At 43.3% G+C, this 14,873-nt stretch overlaps 1 protein-coding gene across 4 annotated transcripts in view; it reads right to left on the bottom strand.

Annotated features, from left to right (window-relative positions):
• Nucleotides 1-14,873, bottom strand: part of Armh1 (armadillo like helical domain containing 1) — a 55,217-nt gene that overhangs the window by 23,997 nt on the left and 16,347 nt on the right. For all 4 annotated transcript variants that reach the window (XM_071617774.1, XM_071617777.1, XM_071617775.1 and 1 more), the window contains 4 exons: nucleotides 10,006-10,074; nucleotides 8,610-8,776; nucleotides 6,071-6,267; nucleotides 3,997-4,081 (listed from right to left, as the gene is read on the bottom strand). In XM_071617774.1, the coding sequence (XP_071473875.1) occupies nucleotides 3,997-4,081; nucleotides 6,071-6,267; nucleotides 8,610-8,776; nucleotides 10,006-10,074 (518 nt within the window). The remainder of the gene's footprint in view (nucleotides 1-3,996; nucleotides 4,082-6,070; nucleotides 6,268-8,609; nucleotides 8,777-10,005; nucleotides 10,075-14,873) is intronic.

Here is a 14,873-nt window from a genome sequence, read left to right as displayed (position 1 = left end):
ATGCTAATTAGATAAGCTGTGTGGAATGTATACATACTGCTCCTGTCCTGCAATAAACGGCTTCTACTCCTGCTGTATCAATCTACACAAGTTGCTCGTCACCCCCCCCGCCCCCCCCCCCCCCCCCGTTATTTTGCTGCAGCTGGACTGCGGCACCCTGATACCAAAAATAAATAGATAGATAGATAGATAGATGAATAAAAATAAAAATAAAATGCTGGGGATATAGCTCAGTGGTAGAGCACTTTCTTAACAAGTGTGAGGCCCTGAGGGTGGTGGGTGGGGAGTGTAGATAAAGAGATGATAAGTAGGTTGACCCAACAGTCTGGTGGAGAAGTAGGAGAAACTAGTGGGCAGGAGGAAAACAGGAAGAGAGAGCATCACAGAAGCCAACAAGTGGCCAAAAGTGGCTATGAGGTCAAGGAGAAAGAAAATGGAAAAATGAAGAGCCGGAGGGGAAGCTGGGGTCAAGGAAGGGTGTACATCTTCAAACACTATAATTGTGCCTGTCTTGGGACCTATGTTTTAAATATTCCTCAGTCCACAGGTTCCCAAGGAGGACTTTGGATCAGCCCCAGGGGTTCTTTTTTAAGATGGGAGATACAGAGCACATTTGCACATCAGTGGAGTACTCTGCCAGAGGTAAAGGGGGAGCTAATGACAGGAGGGAAAGTCCTGGAGGAAATGGGCTTCAAGAGTCTAAGCAAAAGAGGTGGCTGCAAGAGCAACAAGGAAGACACAGGAGTGGGTCAGGGAGGTTGGTAGACCTGGGGGTGGGAAGATGGAGTTCTTGATGCACAGGGGGCAAGGCCATCGGCTGGCCTCTCCATGGCTGACATGCACTACTGAAGGGTTAACAGACACCAGGCCCCTCAGCCTTCCCACCATCTGTTTTCACCTCGACCCTTCCCTGGGGATTAATTCTACTTTCTGTTGCATTCTCAGAGGCAGCAAGCCTCCCCGCTACCCTTCCAGCATAGGAGGTAGAATGGACACCCTCCTTCTGTCATCCTTCTAAACCAGTTATTTTTCTCCTTCTCAAAAGAAACACAAACAAAACCCCAGTGCCTGGCAGTCTTTGGCACACCACGGATATTTAATATGTATTTAGTCAAAAACCAAAACAAACCCTACCTTACCCTTTTAAGGCTAGTCCACTCACCTATACCATCCACTGCCTTCTCATCACTGCCATCCAGACTCTTCTTGGTCACAGGTTTCTTCTCCTCTGCTCTGTTACCATCATCCTGGGGGCTTCCCCAAGGTTTTGAAATTTGGTGTCCTCAAACTATGAGAAATTCACCTCGGCTTCTCTCATCCTCTGTTAGAACCACATCTAAGGCCCGTCAGACTCTCCTTCCCTGCCTTTGAAGGAAACTACCTGGTCTCTCTCTAACTTCAGCTCTCACTGATGGAGTGAAATAGTTCCCCCTGGTGGACAATGACTACACACACATTCTCTATATTTGGGTTAAACTATTTTGAAGTATTTGATTTAAAAAAAAAAAAAAAGATTAACTCATTCAATCAGCAGACATTTTTTTTCTTTTCTGGCGCCCAGGGCTCTTTAACCACTGAGCCACATCCCCAGAACTTTTTTTTTTTTTGAGACAGGGTCTAAGTTGCTTAGAATCTTGCTAAGTTGCTGAAGCTGGTGATCCTCCCACTTCAGCCTCTGAGGCCCTGGGATTACAGGCATGTGCCACTGCACCCAGCTCAACCAACATTTCTTTATTTTTTTATATTTATTTTTTAGTTTTAGGTGGACACAATATCTTTATTTTTATTTTTATGCTGTGTTGAGGATTGAACCCAGCGCCCTGCACGTGCCAGGCGAGCGCGCTAACACTTGAGCCACATCCCCTGCCCCTTTATTTTTTTTTAAGGTTTTTAATCTCATCTTTGATACTTTTATTTATTTATTTATTTTTATGTGGTGCTGAGGATCAACTCCAGTGCCTCACATGTGCTAGGCAAGTGCTCTACCACTGAACTACAACCCCAGCCTCTCAACTGACATTTCTTGAGCACCTGTTATGAGTCTGGGAACATGAAATTATTTTGAGGTGCACAGTTTCACTGTTATCACATGAGGTGACATTCAATCCAAAAAGAAGTGACGAAGCTTCATGCTTCCACTGCTTCTATATTTGGGTTATATATACAGTGTTAGTACTTACTGAATAAATGCAGAGGGGCTCTAAACTGAGCCAATAGTGGAAGAGGTCAGAGCCAGTTCCAAATCTGGAGGAGTTCATCAGCATAACTGAAGTTAGACCATTTCTTCATAAATTTATTTAACAAACCTCTACTTGAGTACCCACTGTGTTCTAGACCTTAGCTGATAAAGAGATGCATTAGTCCTCATTTTTACCTGGAAGTTGCTCAGAGGTCTGGTCAGAAGGGTACTCAGCAGGGAGCACTAATGCAGTGTGGACGTGTAGCATTCCCTCACCTTCTCAACAAGTATGGGATAGAGGCCAAACACATGCTTGGATGCAAAGATAAAAACCATGGCAGTCGCACTGAAATTGTGCATAATCTATGTAAAGGGCAGTTACAGTTTTGGAGATAACTGCTCCAATAGAGGGAGGAACTACTGGTGAGGCCAGGGTGGCAGAGTGGTTTGAAGGGAGGAGTGGGGGTTAAAGGCAGGGTCCAGGAAGGACTTAGAGAAGAAAATGCTTCCTCTGGGAAATAATGGGATGGCTGTGTTGCCAGGTGGAGGTGGTGTGGTAAGCTCTCAGTGCCACCCAGTCTTGTCTCCTTGGGTTTGTTGGATTAAGCTTCCTAATGTGATTCCACTGCCAGGTCACCCTCGGGCTCTAGTGCCAGCAACTCTGCCTCCTGCTGGCTCTGACCTTTACTTAGGTCCCTCTACCACTCCACCCCCTCACTGGCAGCTTCTAGGGTGCTCTGCTCCAGTTGGTTATCAATGAATTTTGACACAGCATTACTTCTCAGCATACAAGGCCTACACCCATACATAGCTGCAGGGGTCAAACACACACAAAATCGATAACATGACCGAAAGGAAAATGACTGACATTCAATTTCAACACTGCTTCTAAAAAATACTCCAAGTGGGATGTCATTCCCCAACCACATCTTGCACTTCCCTATTTTTATGCCTTTATTTCTACCATTCCCCTTCCCAGAATGCCCTGCTCTTCTCCTTTCTACCTTCCAAAATCCTTTCCGATCTTCAAGGCTTAGTCTAAACACCACCTTCTCAGTGAACTCTTCCTTGACCCTTCTTGTTAAAAACAGAATCCCTTCTCTGAACCATGACAGGAAAAGGAAAGGAAATGAGATTCTTTGAATGCCTTGCATGAATTATGTTTCAAAAGCATAAGCTTTAGGGTCAGATGGATCTAGTCTGAATCCAGATCTGTGTAACCTTGGGAAGCATACTTTACCTCTCTGTGCTTGTATGTGTTATTTTGGAAAACGTAAAAACACCTACCTCCATCATTCATTGATTCAAACATTTGAAAAACTGTTTCATATCAGGCTTTGTATTCTTATGGTTATTTTAAGAATTCAATGAAATGATGTATGGAAAGTGGCTGGAACATAGAGGCATTCAATACATGAAAACTTATTAATACCATCATTAGTCAATGTAGTTTCTTAGAAGAAGGACATTCCCCAGGTGATTTTTCTTTTTTCCTTTTTGTGCTGCTGGGGATGGAGGCTCTATACCTCCAGTCCAGGGAAACTTCTGTTCAGAGGGGAAATGCCACATGAGACTGGGAACAAAGGCCAACTCTGGACCCAGGCACATTAAGGCACCATATGGCTGATTTGAAGCATGGAGTATGACTATCATTTTCTAGGTAACTTGCTGATTGGTACTAAACCAGGGTCTTCCATCTGTCAAGGCTATCCAGGATGCTCAGCAACAAGGCTCTTTGTGACTAAGAGATATTTTTCCAGAGGTACTTTACCTAGCTCTCATGCCCACCTTGGGCCACCCAGAGGAGTCCTCCTTACCTTCATACTGGACTTCCAGGTGCATCGTGCCTAGCACCTTCAGCACACAGTCCACAATGCTGGGGTGTGTGGTTCCAATGATGGACTGACAAGACAGACAACAGGAAAGTGTGTGCATGTTAGGTCTTATACACCCAGAAGAAACAAAACTCAGACTTCCTAATAGGCAGGTACCTGGGTGAAAGGGGCGGCAAGGGAGACAGCAGTGGTGAGTCACTGGGCCCAGGCCCTCCTAGGAGCATAGAGAGGAGAGGCAGAGATGGGCAGCCAGGAACATACTGAGGATCTGCCCGGGTTGCCTTTGAACCCTCAAGCTCAGGATGCATGAAGTCGAAGATAGCTGGCCACCTGATAGAGGTGTAGGAACAAGGTCTGTGCTCTTGGCTGGGGAAGGGAGGACACAAGGGAGAGTGGGACTCAACCACGATTTTCTCTTTCGCAGGAACCTCACCCATTACATAATATGAGCAGAATTAATAAATTGCTTCTTTTCTACCTCTTAAAACTTGTCCCATGTTGCCTCTATCAGTTACTGTGAAGACTGAAAGAGACATGGTAAATCAGCTCCTAAAAGTACCTGGTGTGTAAGAGGCACTTATTGGGAGCTGGGAATACTAATGACAACCAGAGACATGTTGCTGCCTCTCCCCCGCTCAGCTCATCTTAAGTCTTGGGGATTGGTGTCCCTTCTGTTCTCTTTTGACTTGGTGCATTCTGCCTGGGGATCTTATTTACATCTGTTTCAGTTATCACTTCTCTGCTCATGAAATTCAAACTGACATCTTCATCTTGGGTCTTGCTCTGGAGCTTCAGACCGTTATTTTTCGCTGTCCGGTGGGTATTTCTCCCAGCTGTTCTGGGCAGTGATTCTTCAATTGAGCTAGGAATCAGAATCACTTGGGGCATTTAAGAGGAAGAAGCATTACACCAAGGGTCACCTGAGAGCTGTCAAATTCTGTGGGAGAGAGGCTGTGGTTCAGTATTCTTTGAAAAAGTGACCCAATTCTGTCTTCTGCAGCCAGCTTGGCCTGCTCCTCAAATGGGGCACTTGGAAACTACCAAGCCCATCAAATTTATTGGGTCAAAACCTAATTCTTCCAAGTCAAACTGATCTCTCCTTTTCACTCCAGCTCTCTTGGGGCTGTACAACTCACTCTGCTGTCTTAGCTCAAAGCCAGGAGTCATTTTTTATTAAACTGGCGATTGAGCTCAGAGGCTCTTTACCTCTGAGCTACATCCCCAGCCCTTTTTGGTTTGAGACTGGGTCTCGATGAGTTGCTTAGGGCGTCACTAAGTTGCTGAGGCTGGCCACAAACACGCAATCCTCCTGCCTCAGTCTCCCGAGTCACTGGGATTACAGGCGTGCACCACTGCACCTAGCTGGGAGTCATCTTTGACTCCTTTTCTTTTTACTGCCCTTAGTCCCACACCCTCTACCTCAGAAATGTCTATCCAACCTGGTCATCTCTATTCCCACTGCCACTGCCACCATTCAGGCCCTGTTATCTCTGCCATTGCTCCTTTTGTCTCCCTGCCTCCAACCCATCATCTGAAGCAGTTTTGACAGCTTTTGATGACTCAAATCAAAACCATGTCCCCCTCCCTACTCGGCACAGTGTCTTCCCATGGTCACCATGCCCTACATAGGACTTCACTTGCATTCTAGGGCACTGAGGGAGGGGCAGAAGTCATAAGAAAGGAGCTTTTCCAAACAGTGGAGATCTGGCCTCTTCACTTACATGCTTTCTACAAATGCACCATGATTCTCTCCCTATCAAATCGACGCCTTTAATCTTTTCTCCAGTCCTTTCATCATCCTTGTTGCTTGTCTCAACCATTTTTAAGTCTGCCAGCATCTTTCTGATCCTTAAGTAAACAGGACAAATCACTCTGCTGGGAGACATGAACTCTCTGCCCTGGCTTGGCCTTTTGGAAGTGATGCTGATTGAACAGCAGACATGCTGTGGGAGGCTGAGCTCTGTTTCTCATGCCCATGGGAAGTGCAACTGCGGAAGGTAATTATAAGACCACTGCATTTGAATCAGAACCACAGGAGCATGAAGCTTTGGCTCACCTGGGCAGTCTTGAGTGTCTGTAGGGACAGCTGCTGAGCTTTAGGGGACGCACAGGGCAGCAAAGCTATTAGACCTTTATACACTTGATTCTGGTACTTGGGATTACCATGGACCAAAGAATCCAACAGAACTTGCACTTCCTCCTGGGTCTCTTCTGACTTAGATATTGCCAAAAATTCTGCTATGGATCGTACACCTGGGCAAAGAAGAGAAAATGCTAAATTATAAGGGTCTATGACAACAATCTCTGCTCAAGATTACTTAATATGAGCAGAATTAAGACTTTTTCAACCAAGCCTGTTCAATCAAATCAAAATGGAGACTGGTTTTTTCATGTTGAATCACTCTGTTGTTTACCTCTAGCTGTGTGGGGGCAGAGGATTTGTTTCAGCATACGTGTATTAAAATCTGTGTTTTATGACCAGGCACAGTGGTGCACACCTGTAATCCCAGGGAAGCTGAGACAGGAGGATTGTAAGTTCAAAGTCAGCCTCAGCAACTTATCAAAGCTCTAAGCAATTCAGTGAGATCCTGTCTCTAAATAAAAATACACAAAACAGCTGGGGATATGGCTCAGTGGTTAAGCACCACTGGGTTCAATCCCTGGTACCAAAAAAAAAAAAAAATCTGTTTTATTTTGTTTTTGAGATGAGGTCTCAATATATTACCCAGGCTGGTCTCCAATTTATGGGCTCAAGTGATCCTTCTGCCTCAGCCTCCCAAATAGGTGTGTGGCACCACCACACTCAGCTAAAATTCATGTTTTAACTTTTAATATGGCTATATTCCCAGAAACTTGGGAGACTAAAGCAGGAGGATCACAAGTTCAAGGCTGGTCTCAGCACCTTAGAAAGGCCCTAAGCAACTTAGTGAGACCCTGTCACAAAATAAAAAATAATAAAAAGGGCTGGGGATGTGGCTCAGTGGCAAGGGTTCATTCCCTAGTACCAAAAACCAAACCAAAACAAAAACCCAATGAGACAAACAAAAACAGCAAAAAACCCAAACAAACCAAATAAATCAGTAAATAAGCACATATTTTTACAGCTAGATGATAACACTTGTAGAATGCTCAACAGTTTGCAACATATTTTGAGTACTTCATTTAACTCCAAAAACTACAGTGAGAGTAATCCCATTTTTTAATATTTATTTTTTAGTTATAGGTGGACACAATATCTTTTACTTTTATGTGATGCTGAGGATTGAACCCAGTGCCTCAACGTGCTAGGCAAGTGCTCTACCTTTGAGCCACAACCCCAGCCCCAAGAGAGTAATCCCATTTTATGGGTGAAGACACTGAGGCTCAGAAAGGCCATGGAGGAGACCGAGAAGAGAACCCTGATGAAAGCACAGGGTGGGAAGTGCTTTGAAACAGGGATGTGTGGGTGATGGCATCCTCTTTACATTTCTCAAACATTGTACTTGATAGATCATTGGAATTACTGAATGGTTACCTTTCTCACCAGACTGCTCTTTAAGGATGGAGACTGTATTTTGTTCATCTTTATATCCCCAGCACCCTTGTATGTCTCTGGCACATAATAGTCTTTTCTTTTTTTTTTAATATTTATTTTTTTTTAGTTTTCGGCGGACACAACATCTTTGTTTGTATGTGGTGCTGAGGATCGAACCCGGGCTGCACGCATGCTAGGTGAGCGCCCTACCGCTTGAGCCACGTCCCCAGCCCCCATAATAGTCTTTTAATCTTTTGATAATTTAATTTTATTTCTAAAGTCATTCATAATTAAATTTCAACAGGATTTTAGGCAGTGGCTAATAAGTCTTTGGTGAATGAATGTGTGAAAGATGCAGAAATTGTTTTGATTTTTTTTTCTTTATTTAGTACTGGGGATTGAATCCAAGAGACACTTTGCCACTGAGCTACACCCTCAGCCCTTCTTCTTCTTCTCCTCCTCCTCCTCCTCCTCCTCCTCCTCCTCCTCCTCATCTTCCTCCTCCTCTTCCTCCTCCTTCTTCTGAGTCAGGGTCTTACTAAATTGCTGAAACTGGTCTTGACCTATCTATCCTTCTGCCTCAGCCTCCTGAGATACTAGGATTACAGGTGTGTGCCATTGGTGAAAGGGGGTACATTTAAAATTACCATTAAAATTTTTGAGTAAATAACAAATATATATTTTTTTAAGTATCAGGGATTGAACCCAGGAGGCACTCACCCACGGAGCTCTATCCCCAGCCTGTTTTTTTGTATTTTTATTTACCGACAGGATCTCACTGAATTGCTTAGGGCCTTGGTAAGTTGCTGAGGCTGGCTTTGAACTCATGATTCTCCTGTCTTAGCCTCCCGAGTCCCTGGGATGGTAGACATGCACCACCAAGCCCAGCCAGAAAAAAATCTTAAGTCTGGCCTTCTGATGGTGATATGGATAGAAACTAATTGAACCACTGTATGAGATGTTTGCTTGTGTGTCAGTTCTATGATGAATCTGTCCCATAGCAGTTGTGGATACTGCCACCATTTCACCCAGGGTCCCAGGGAGCGCTGGGAATCAGCATCACATCACACACAGTACCCACCATAGCTTTCACAAATGAGCTCCTTATACTTCCTGCCAGAGTTTGCAATAAGCTGAAGTAGCTTGATGGATTCCTTCTTGTCCTCTTCTTTAATTTTCTCCAGTCCAAGTATTTCCAAGAGTGTTAGGACACCTCCGACCTCCAGAAATTCTATCAGGTATCGATTACTGTTCAGGGAATAGAAGAGTTGATATAAAACACTTGACAGGTTTCTTGACACTGATCCAAGGGATTCTAAGGTCCTTTCCTCACATATTTTGCCTCCTATCTAGGAAATGTCCACAGGTAAAGTGGTATAATAGTTTGGAAATTCTTCCTCCTAGCAGGAAATGCTGGGATTAAACAAAGTGGACATTTCTTATTTGGTACTTTCCAGCCTCTGTTTCCCCTTCTTCTTGTAAAGACAGCTTAATTGTCCCTTTGGGAACTGTGCCTGTTCCATTCATGAGTCATGTGATTTTGGTGAGGTAAACAGGGGACAGGTATGTCATCCTCCTGAATGCAGAAATTAGTTTGAGGCCAGGCATGTGAACTAAGCCAATCCAATGAGGCTCAAAAGTCAAGATGTTCTTGGGACTCCATGGGAAAGATTGGTTTCTTGTTGGTGTAGCTGAGCTATAAGGATGCATGTCTGAGTTGGGACATGCACATGTCTGAGCTGAGCATGTCTGTAATCTCAGCAGCTTGGGAGGCTGAGGCAGGAGGACTGTGAGTTCAAAGCTAGCCTCAGCAACTTGGCGTGGCACTAAGCAACTCAGTGAGACCCTGTCTCTAATAAAATGTAAAAAAGGGTTGAGGATGTGGCTTGGTGGTTAAGTGCCCGTGAATTTGACCCTAGTACCAAAAAAAAAAAAAGAAAGAAAGAAAGAAAAAAGAAAGGTTACCTATCTGGAGCTCCTGGGAACCCCAGCACACAGAGGCCTCTGAATACAGAGAACAAATGGAGACACTGAGGGGAGAGAGGGAGGGAGGAACCAAATACTGATGACAGTGTTTGAACCCCTAGGTCCAATCAGGCCTGAAATAGGTATTTTTACCTCTGGGCTCTTCAGTTAAACAAGCCAATAAATCCTCTTTATGAATTAGTTCCCCATAATTCTCAATCAAAAGGGTACTGACAGGCTGGGGATATAGCTCAGTTGGTAGAGTGCTTGCCTCGCATGCACAGGGCCCAGGGTTCAATCCCCAGCACCATTAAAAAAAAAAAAAAGGTACTGACTAATAAAGTGCTAATGGGGAACATGGGATGAAGGAGCAATTGGAGCAGACTGCAGGGGGACATGACCTCTGGGCCCATCCTGAAGGTTATGGGGCACCTACAGATACCTAGAATCCCATGTGGTGTGAATGCCAAGGACACCATGAGACTCCAGAATTTCTCTAGAGTGGTACTCACCTGCCCACAGCTGATAAGAAGATGCCAATGGACTTCAGAAGCTTTTCTAAACATGAGCCAGTCATATAGCTGGACAACAAGTCAAAGAGTGCATTTCAGGGTGGTTTTTCCTAGAGAAACAGATCCTGTGCCTCATCCTGGGTAAACTCCTCAGGTCCAGGAAAACCAAGCAGCTGGAGTGCACCCTTTAGCCTGAGAGGAGCCACTAGCTGAAAGGGAAGGGGCAATACACAGAGGATGGGTGCTGTGTTGTTCCTTGTTCTCCAGGAAGTTCCTCCAGGGTAGTTTAGCCACCTTGGCTCTGACAGGCTCCCTAGGGAGCAAGGATGCTTGTATAAATCAAAGGTGCATAGAGAAAAAGCTGAGGGTCAGTTTTCCAAATCTCTTTAAGCCATGATCCTTGCACTGTTGCATCTCAGTATAGTTCACTATTTGGGCCCCATTCCTAGACTTCTCTAAAAACAATCAGCTTCATCATTAATTCTCAATTGTATACTTGCTCAAAGTTTTACACTGGAGGTCACTATCCTTATGAAGAATTGCATAGCTTCCTAATAAGAATAACAGGAGATGGAAGAAAAATTAAACTCTGATTTAAAACTACCTCAGTATTTAATGTTATTTTTTAATGTGAGTCTTTGCAAAAAGCCTCATTGTAATAAAGCACCCAGAGCACGCATCAGCTCGGATACAAGGTATGAAATCAAGCCACAACAGAAAGGGAACCAGTCAACAATTACTAGGCTCATAACACATCACAGGCTCTTAGAACACTTAAGAAATTAGCTGAAATTATTGCAGCTCATGGAGGATGACTGAGAGCTTCCAAGACTGATAAAGGCTAATGTAATGGGTTGGAGGTAATGGTGCTTTGTTGGGGGGAGGGTGGAGGCATGAGGCAAATTATCTCTGCTGCACCCTGGTTCCCAGGATGCCAATAGAAGTAGAGACAGATTGGCTCATTAGGAAAGGCTCTTTACTGCAAAAACAGTGTTTGCTCTGGAGCCAGGCTCTCCTGCCTGTTGCCGCCATAGCTGGGGGCCAGGATATCGGCCACATGGCAGTCTCTTTATTCCTACATTATCCTCTCCCTGTTCCCCCATTCTCTACCCTGTTCCTAACTCAGTGGATTCTCCTCCTTTTTTTCAGTAACCAACAAAGCTGACCAACTTTTGTCACCATCTTTTCTCTTTGTCCCAGGCTAGTCTTGTTTTCATAGTTACTTGCTATACATATTTCTGGTCTGTTATTTCCATGATTTAGTTCTAGAAGGTTGCCACATTATCAGCAGTAGCTAACGAGTACCAGGCACTGTGCTGACTGCTTTGCTTGCATTGTCTCATACAATCCTCACTAGAGCCCTCCAGTGGGCACTATCAGTATTTCCATTTAGTCCATAAGTAACATGAAGTAACCAAAGGGAACTGATGGAACTGGGATTTGAACTCGGAAGGCTGATTGAGAGCCTGAGCTCTTCCTGCCCTGCCTTTGTGCCTGTAGACATAGGGAGTGGGGTAGGGCTGCTGGTGTGGGTGATCTCCCTGTATGGTGTTGCAGGTGGAGCTCTGGGTCTGTACCATCCACCAAGTGGGAGATCCTTTGGGCCAGACAGACCCGTTCTAAGCCTAGTCTCTGCTGTTTACTAGTAAATTACTCAATCTTTTCAAGGTTAATTTTTTCTTGTCTATAATAACTGTCACCTACTAGGATGATGTTATGTTCAAATGATATAATATTTGTATTCAGTGTCTAGAAAATGAAAAAAGACTCAATAAATGGTAACTAATAATTTTGCCATTATTATAATTTTTGGTAGTACCATGGATTGAACTCAGTGGTTCTTTACCACTGAGATACACCACTAGTCCTTTTTATTTATTTATTTATCTCCTTAAGTTGCTGAGGGTCTAACTAAGTTGCTGAACTGGGCTTCAATTTTGGATTCTCTTGCCTCAGCCTCCCGAGTTGTTAAGATTATAGGCATGTGCCATTGTGCCCAGCTTAATTTTGTTATTATAATATATAAATCCTTAGTTGTAGCTGATCTATTCTGGAAGTTTGAGATTATCAAAAAAGGTTTAGGCTTATGTGGTGGTCAGTTTTACAAAAAGATAATGATTCTATATTGATTTGTTTTTCTCCAAAATGCACTATAACTGCAGGGTTGGGGAGGAGACATGGGAATCTCTAATTCAAAATGCTTTAATCATTTCAGCTGGTCTATTCTTTCTGTTATATTACAGGTTAGGAAATTATGAGTTGGGCATAGTGACTTATGTATGTAATCCCAGAAGCTTGGGAGGTTGAGGCAGGAGGATTACAAGTTCAAAGCCAGCTTCAGCAACTTAGGAGGCCTTAAGCAACTTAGTGAGACCCTGTCTCAAAATAATAAATAAATAAAGGGATGGGATGTGGCTCAGTAGTTAAACACCTCCAGGTTCAATCCCCAGTATCCCCTCCCAAAAAAGTTAGGAAATTATAAATAATTCTAGGTATAGAAACTGAATTTACATCTGTACATTTAAATGATGGTTCTTCCAGTCATTCTACAAGCATTAGCTGAATGTCCACTAAATGTTAGGCACTGTGACTGACACCTGAGATGTGAAGAATGACAATGCCTAGCCCAAATGCAATGACTGAGTAAGAAAGGAAGTGGGCTGAACCCAGAATCCTTGGAAACACTAACATTTAAGGAGTGGGAGGAAATTCTGCAGCTGAGACAAAGAAACAGCAATAGAAGAAGGACAAGGAGAAGAGAGTTTAAAAAGGGGCAGTGGCCTATCAGGCTAGACTAGGTGAGGTGAGGGAGGCACAACACTTACTTTGGATCTCAAATTTAAGGGGGCATCAAAGTTGGGTGCAGTGGCACACACCTATAATCCCAGAAACTCGGGCGGTTGAGGCTGGAGAACTGTAAGATTGAGGCCAGCTTTGGCATCTTAGCAAGATTCTGTCTCAAAATAAAAAAATAACAAGGGATGGGGATATAGTTCAGTGGTAAATCATCCCTGGGTTCAATCCCCAGTAACCCCCCACCAAGGCACCAAAAATAAACAAAAAACCTCAGTAATAAAATCATATTTCAATGCAACATTTAAAATAGTCAAATTAATATAAAATTCATAATGAATCAAATATCAATATTTTACATAAAAACAAGATCTGACCCTGCACCTGAGATCCTGCCTCACTCACCTCACCCTGTGGTCAAATGGAAAATGTTAAGTAATGGGCTGGGGATGTGGCTCAAGTGGTAGCGTGCTTGCCTAGCATGCGTGAGGCACGGGTTCAATTCTCAGCACCACATAAAAATAAAATAAAGATATTGTGTCCACCTAAAACTAAAAAATACTAAAAAAAGAGAAAATGTTAAGTAAGACAAGGAAGGAAAATTAGAAGTCTAGATTTGGCTGCATAGAGGTTGCTGATAACCATGGTGAGGTAAGTGTTATGACTTGTGGGTTGAGAAGCCATATTACAGGTACTGACCTTTCTCAAGGCATGATATATAAACCATAGCATCAGAGTCACTCAGGGCACTTGTTAGAAATAAAGGTCAGGGAGCTGGGGTTGTGGCTCAGTGGCAGAGTGCTTGCCTAGCATGTGCGAGGCCCTGGATTTGATCTTCAGCACCACATATAAATAAATAAAATAAAGGTATTGTGTCCAACTACAACTAAAAAAAATAAAAATTAAAAAAAGAAAGAAAAAAAGGTCAGGGTCCTATACTTAATCTGTTAAGTCAGAACCCTGGGGTAGGGAGGTAGCCTAGTAAATTTGTGTTTGTTATTATTTTTAATTTTTTGCTGGGCTGACTGTGGAACCCAGGGTTTCACGATATTAGATTAGCACTCTATCACTGAGCTATGTTCCCAGCCTTAATTTTTGTTTTAAACCTCTTTTATGCACATCAAAATGAGGACATGAGAGTCAACTTAGAGACATATTCAGAGGTATTCCTTTTGGTCTGTGTTCTAGGCCTGAATCTGATTAATAATTAAAAAGTAAACAAACCAAACTAGGTGTATTTTCTCACTGAGTTATATCCCCAGTCCTTTTTACTTTTTTAAAAAAATTTATTTTGGTGGAGCTGAGTATCAAATTCAGGGCATCATGCAATGCTAAGCAAGCATTCTACCACTGAGTTACATCCCTAGCCCCTACTTTTATTTTGAGAAAAGATCTTGTTAAGTTGGCCAGGTGGCCTTGAACTTGTGATCCTCCTGCCTTGGCATACCTGTAGCTGGGATTACAGGTGTGTGCTACCATGTTAGGCTGACTAATAATTTTATCAGTGACTTAAATGTAAGAAAAAGACAGCTGCATTGAATTAAGCCTTCAGTTCTGCCTAGCTGCAGGCTCTCTGGTTCATTCATTCCTTTATTCAGCAAACATGTGCCAGCTGTCCTAGATAACAGATACGAGAGATGGGTAGATGAAGAAGACCAATGTGACTCCTGTTCTCATAGAGCTTACAGTCCAGTGGGGGCAAAATAGATATTTAGCAAGTAATAACAATCAAATGCTATGACCATCAGACCAGAGGGAGTGCTGTGAATACTTGTAAGGGGAACCTCCAGTTCTCAGGTAGTCTGGGGCTTAGCAAAGGGCTTTCTAAAAAGTGACGTTTAAATTGAGGTCTGAATAAGGAAGGAGGATTTAGTCAAATAAGGAGGGGGTGTTCAGAAGGGGAAAGGGTTCAGGCAAGGAAAAACAATATATAGTAAAAGGCTCTGAGGGCTGGGGTTGTGACTCAGCGGTAGTGCGCTCACCTAGCATTTATGAAGCCCTGGGTTCAATCCTCAGCACCTCATATAAATAAATAAAATAAAGGTATTGTGTCCACCTACAAATAAAAAACAAAT

The sequence above is a fragment of the Marmota flaviventris genome, chromosome 10 (assembly GCF_047511675.1).
Source record: "Marmota flaviventris isolate mMarFla1 chromosome 10, mMarFla1.hap1, whole genome shotgun sequence".
NCBI classification, from domain to species: domain Eukaryota; kingdom Metazoa; phylum Chordata; class Mammalia; order Rodentia; family Sciuridae; genus Marmota; species Marmota flaviventris.
The sequence above is the reverse complement of the archived record's forward strand: the minus strand, read 5'-3'. Positions and strand labels throughout refer to the sequence as shown.